The sequence below is a fragment of the Vicugna pacos genome, chromosome 27 (genome assembly GCF_048564905.1).
Source record: "Vicugna pacos chromosome 27, VicPac4, whole genome shotgun sequence".
Classification (NCBI taxonomy): domain Eukaryota; kingdom Metazoa; phylum Chordata; class Mammalia; order Artiodactyla; family Camelidae; genus Vicugna; species Vicugna pacos.
Genome location: NC_133013.1, coordinates 5,546,640 through 5,552,639, shown reverse-complemented (window position 1 = coordinate 5,552,639; position 6,000 = coordinate 5,546,640). Strand labels below are relative to the sequence as shown.

Sequence of the window (6,000 nt, the reverse complement as noted above, 5' to 3'; positions counted from 1 at the left end):
CCAAGGGGCTGAGTTTTGCCTCTGGAATGCCATGCGGGCACAGACAAAACCCTTAGGGAGGCTGCAGCCATGGGGGGGCCTGTGGACTCTTTGTGGCTGTGGATGGGATGGAGTGTCTCCCAGTGCAGTGGACCCTTGATCCAAGCTGGCCTCCCCTCACCCAGAACAAGTGTCTTGTCCATGGATGTGGCCCAATACCTAGAATGGTGCCTACTCATAGGAGGCCTGTTAGTGTGTGTGCAGGCTGGGGTTTCCCAGGAGGGATTATGGTGAATGTGGAGAGATGTGGTACCTTGAAGACTGGACAGAATCCTGCTAGCTGGAGAGGGACGGGGAGGGGACCGGTGACTGCTAAGTCAGTGTAGGGCCAGCTCTATCCTTAATAAAGTGATTGACTGTGGTAGAATTGGAGAAACATCCTGAATCATTACTTGGTCAGAACACAAATCTCTTAAATGTCATCAACACAATTCGCCTGGGAGAAGAATGATTACTTCCTGCCAAGAGGAGACCCTGTTAGAGGAAACTGACCCAGCTGGCTGGTAGAGACCCCACCCCAACATAGCACATTGTGCAGTCTTCCCAGAGAGCACAGGCACCACCAGCGAGAGGGAGCTTGAGGGTTTTAGTTAGATACGTTTACAGGTCACTGTAACATCCAACCCAGAACGCCTGTCTCTGTTCCTCCTTGGTGACCTGAAAAGAGTTTTTTTCTACTCAAGCTCCAAATCAATTCGGTGAGAAGTGGCTGCTCTTAATTTTGTGCGCAGAATGACTTTGCTCCACCCACCCCTCTTCTCTGGTCCACGGGAGTTGAGTGCCTGGGCTGCCCTCATTCTCCAGGCTCCCCGCACGGACAGCTGACACGTTCGAACGTCCATCATTAAAGGCAAAGGAACCAGGGGCTGCAAACCCCGGCCCCTGTCTCCCAGGGTCAGGAGCCGGCGGCGACGGCCCGGAAAGGGGCTTGCTGAGCTTGGTTCGGGCCTCCAAGGTGATGGCCTAGGCCTGGAGAAGAGCGGCGGGGACGCCGAGCAAGCGAGGGCGAGGGCACCGGTCAGAGCCAAGGGCAAGTCGGCGCGGCGGGGCGGGGACATCGCGAGCCGCGCGCATCGGAGCGTTTCCATCAGGAGGCCCCGACAGTGGGTGGGTGGGGCGCGGTGGGCAGGGCCCTCGCAGCTGGTGGCGTTTGAAGCCTCCCACCGCGGCGGGAGAGGGGCAGCCTGGAGAAGTTGGCAGCAAGCCTGCGGAGGGGAGGCGGAGGAAGGGGCCCCGCGTTCCCCAAGTAGAGGCGCTGGCCGCCCCAGCACGTAGTTCACTCCTGCGAGCGCAGGACGCTGGGGGCACGTCACCCACGCAGCCGGGTTAACCACCAGCCTGGGGCCAGTCTGGCTCCGGCCGACCTGGTCTCCAGGGCCGCTCAGGACCGGTCGGGGAGATCCTGGTCCCTCTAGCGGGCGCAACCCCGCCCCACCCGACTCCGCTCCTGGCCGGGCTGCGCAGAGGGCCTGAGGCTCAGCCGGGAAAGAGCGTGGAGCTGGGCGCGGCCACCCAGGAACCCAGCCTCGGTGGGGTGCGGCCAGAGCAGTTCCGCCCCCAGGCCAGACCGGCAGCCCTGAACCCGGCCGAACGGGCACGCCTCTTCGCCCAGCAAACCGCGCTCCGCAGGGGAAAGAGACCCACCCAGGCGCCCCTCACAGGCTGGGCAATAGGGACAAAAGGGCGCCCTCCCGAGTGCTCGCCTACACACGGGTGCAAGACTGTCACTGTACAAAAGCTCCGGCAGCAAAATACCCGGCGGAGTCCCCACTGCGGAGGGGAGGGGAAGCGGCCCCGCCCCGTCCGACCCACCGCCCTCGGACGTCGTGCGTCAGCGTGCCCGGCTCCCGGCTCCGGTTTCCGCCCCTCCTCCCGCCGGCCAAGGAGGCACGCCCATTGGCACGCGCAGGCCTGGCGGCCTGGTAGCCACCTCTCGCGGTACGGATTGGCCAGAGCGCGGAACCCCGGGCCAATGGAACCCATCCTCGTCCTCGGCCACGCCCCCTCCCTAGGCGTGGGCGCGCGACCGCCCTACCCAGCCGGTGCGCGCTCCGGGATCCCCGCCCCCTCCGCGTGCGCAGCCCCCGGCTGCCGCCGCCGCCGCCTGTAACCTGCGCCGCCAGGATGTGGCTGGGGGCTGACGTCGGGTCCAGATGTGGCCCCGGCCCCGCCCACCCCCAGGGCCGGGCCGCCCACACCGAGCCGCGGCGCGCACGGCTGCTGTCCCGCCTGCCACAATGCGCGGGGAGGCTGCGTCCACGACTTGGCGCGGTCATCCCTGACGTCGCCGCTCGGCATCCTTAGGACAGGCCGCCCCTGACGCCTTGCGGGGACCCCACTCGCCCGCGCCCCCCATGCGCTCACTCTTCGGTGCCCAGCCGGGCGGGCGCCTCGCAGACGCGGAGCCGCGCGGGTGACGGCAAAGGCGGCTGCGCGCCCAGCCCAGCCCGTGGAGAGGGCGCGCCGCGCCCCCGCCCCCCGCCCGCTCTCCGGAGGCCGTGGGTGCGGATGCGCGGCTGACGACTCGCAGCGACTAGCAGTGCCGCCGGCCGGAGCCCGCAGCATGGCAGCCGCCGCCTATGTGGACCACTTCGCCGCCGAGTGCCTCGTATCCATGTCGAGCCGCGCGGTTGTGCACGGGTCGCGGGAGGGGCCGGAGCCCGGACCCGAGGGCGCGGCCGCTGTCGCCGCCACGCTGCCCCGCGTCGAGGAGCGCCGCGACGGCAAGGACAGCGCTTCGCTCTTCGTAGTGGCGCGGATCCTGGCGGACCTTAACCAACAAGCGCCGGCACCCGCCCCTGCGGAGCGCAGAGAGGGCGCCGCGGCCCGGAAGGCGAGGACCCCCTGCCGCCTGCCGCCCGCGCCGCCCCCAGCCCCCGAGCCCGCCTCCCCCGGCGCCGAAGGCGCGGCGGCCGCGCCCCTCAGCCCGGCTTGGAGCGAGCCCGAGCCCGAGCCCGAGCCCGAGGTGGGGCTGGAGCCCGAGCGAGAGCCGGGGCCCGCGGGGAGCGGCGAGCCCGGCCTCAGACAAAGGGGCCGGCGGGGCCGAAGTCGCGCCGACCTCGAGTCCCCGCAGAGAAAGCACAAGTGCCACTACGCAGGCTGCGAGAAAGTTTACGGGAAATCCTCGCACCTCAAGGCGCACCTGAGAACTCACACAGGTCAGTGGGGCGGCCTGGGCACCCCTAGCGCGCGGACCCGGGCCAGTGCCAGCCGCCCCGCCACGCCCCCGGAGCCGCCGGCCGGCCAGGCGCAAGGGACGGCGGGCCGGGAACGACTGTGGGCTCGCCCCTTACCCCGCCGCTTGGTGCTGGGGTCGACCCCGCTCGCGGTTCGAGGCGGGTCGCGGCCCTGGGAGCCGGCGCCCGCCCGGCGACCGCGCCCCCGCCTGGCACGCCCCCTCCCGGGGCGCGCTCGGGCGGGGGCGACTGTCGTCATCGGGGCCGGGGGCGGGGACCCCGCCCAGGCCAGGGGGCTCGCGGGCAGGTGCGGGCGGGCTGGCTGGATGGGTAGGGGCCGCGGGTGCTGCCTGGGGAGGTGGGTGGCTCAGGCGCCCAGGAGCTGCGGGGGAGGGTTGTCCTCGCCCGGCCCCTCCCCAGTCGGCTGGGCGCGCGTCCGCGAGGGGAGGGGCCGTCCCAGGTCGGGCGCGCGGCGGGCGAAGTTCACGCGGGGACAGGGTTCCCTCCAGCCACTCGGCACATTCTTCCCTCTCCTCTTCCTGTAATTTTTCCAGCGCTCTAAGGTTCAATTTGTCGAAACCGGAGCCAGCGGCGGCCGACGCGGGGGGCGGTCCCGGGTCTTCGCCTGCGGCTCTTTGTGGGAGCCCCGCCCATCCGGCCGGCGGGGGCGCGCCCTACCCGAGGGGCTCCTCCGCCCGGCGGCGCTTTCTCCTGAAACGAGCTCCCCGCCGACAGCCCGTCGGCCTGCGCCGCCCTCTTCCCGGCCCCGCTCTCACCTGCCGGGGCCGGATGCGGGCAGGCAGCACCTGCGCGGGGGCGGGCGGCCGGAGCCTGCAGCCTGGGAGACGCGGACCGCCGCCGGCCCCTCGCCCCCGACCCTAGGGCGGTGTTTCCCTTTGCGCGTGCCCGGGACTTTGTAGTTGATTATTCTGTGGTCGTCTTTTGGTTTTTAAGCACAAAAGTGGAAATAGCCTTTTAATGGATGGCCATCTTTCTCCCCCAGTTTGGTTTAAAGAATTGTGTTTTTCCTGAGCTCACGGGAAGTCTTCTGTGACGTTTAAGTCTTACATATCAGGGACAGGTTCAAAGCCCTTACACTGCTACCTTGTTATCAAAGGTTTAGGCTTTCTGTTTGTAAAATAGTTCACAAGCTGATTAAAAGGCTGATTTAAAAACCGCAGTCTTAAAGAATCTAGAGGCAAAGGGCTCTTTTCTCCCGGTCAGTTGGAACTGAGCGGCCCCAGGTCTGCAGGTGTCAGGAACCAAGGATTTCACGAACTTTTCCCACCAGGCTTTGCCCGCATTTCTGGTCCCACGCTGTGACCGCCTCAAACCACGTGGCAGGTGGTGGGGTCGCGGGTGAAGGCGAGGCCGTCGTTAGGCTTTCTGAGTCAGAATTAGGGGTGTGTGGACTCAGGAGAGGGGTGGGGACGTCACTGCCAGAGTGGGTGTGGTCGTGGGGGAGGGGCCAGGCCAGGTTCGGAGCCAGGTGGGGCAGCGTTTGGGGCGTGACTGGGGTTGAGTACCGCGTTGGGGGCGAGGCCAGTACTGGGAGGGGAACTTGATTGGAAAATCTTTCTCCCAGCCTGTTTATCTGTGGCCTCCCAGCCAGTTGCAGAGGGGCTGGCCCAGGGGCGGGGCTCTGCCGGGGGATGCCTTCTGGGTTGGCTCGGCCCCCGTGGTCTAGGCTCTGTGTGCCCTGCCTGCGGGGTCCAGGGCAAGATGGCTAGATGATTGGAGCAGGGCGCGCCTCTCAGAGTGGGGTGGAAGCCAGTCTCTCTGGGGTACCTGGAAACCGAAGAGGCCAGAAGAGGATGGCAGTGTGCTACGTCTGAGCAGGGAGCTGCCCCGCCCTCCAGGTGTGTGGAAACTCCAGCCAGATCTCTAAGTCAGGAGTGCACAGTTTCCTTGGGGCCCTTGGAAATGAAGATTTCCAAGTCCCAGATGCTGACTGCAGTATAAGGGGGTACTCCAGGTGAACCTAGTTATGAACCAAGACCCTACCTATGGTCGAGGGCACGTCCATGCCTAGTTCCAGCCTGAGCGCAGGTGTGCAGAGCATAAGTAACTGGTGTTACTAGAGGAGACAGGGGCCGCCCACGGGAGGGAGAGGCTTGGCGAACTGGCTGTAGGGGGTGACCCAGAGGCCATCCTGGGAAGACCGGAGCAGCAGGCTCTGGTCTGTGGGCTTCCAGAGTGTTCTGGGGGGTCTCTGAAGGCAGTGTTTCAGGTCACGCCAGGCCTTTCACTCTATCCCCTGAGGAACCGCCCCCCCCCCCATGGTAATTACATGGTAGGGATTGAATACCAAAACCACTTTAGCCAAGGAGGCAGTTGGCAGCTTGATCTGCCCAGCTTTGTGACCAGGGACACAGGCCTCCCTGCAGCTTGATGATGCCTCCCTTGACCACCTGGAAGCAGGAAACCAGGATGTGTGCGTGTGTGTGAAAATTCTTTAGGAAGTCCTAGGATCAGCTTTGACTCTGGGTGGACCTGGCCTTCCTGGCTCTGCTTTCATCTCCTATCCCCACTCCGACTAAATATGTGCAAAGAGCCACCTGTCCTGCTGGCTGTGTGGCGGTGTGGCCTCCCACCTACATCCCCCAGTAGTCATCCAACTCTGTCACTTTGTGGTGATTGTTGACGTTATAGCAAATTCATGATAAAACAAAACAAAGGCACAAACGTCTTTGCAACTCGCCGCTCATTATTTGGTTGATTGTAACTTCCCAGCTTGGATTTGGGAAGTTTGCTGAGTCTCACCATGGGGAACACCTAGACCACG

The 6,000-nt window shown here is 65.4% G+C and overlaps 1 protein-coding gene across 1 annotated transcript in view; it reads left to right on the top strand.

Annotated features, from left to right (window-relative positions):
• Positions 1-2,083: 2,083 nt before the first annotated feature.
• KLF13 (KLF transcription factor 13) overlaps positions 2,084-6,000 on the top strand; it is a 42,683-nt gene continuing 38,766 nt past the window's right edge. Inside the window, exon 1 of the mRNA XM_072950655.1 lies at positions 2,084-3,197. Within this exon, the coding sequence (XP_072806756.1) occupies positions 2,603-3,197 (595 nt within the window). The 5' untranslated portion in view covers positions 2,084-2,602. The remainder of the gene's footprint in view (positions 3,198-6,000) is intronic.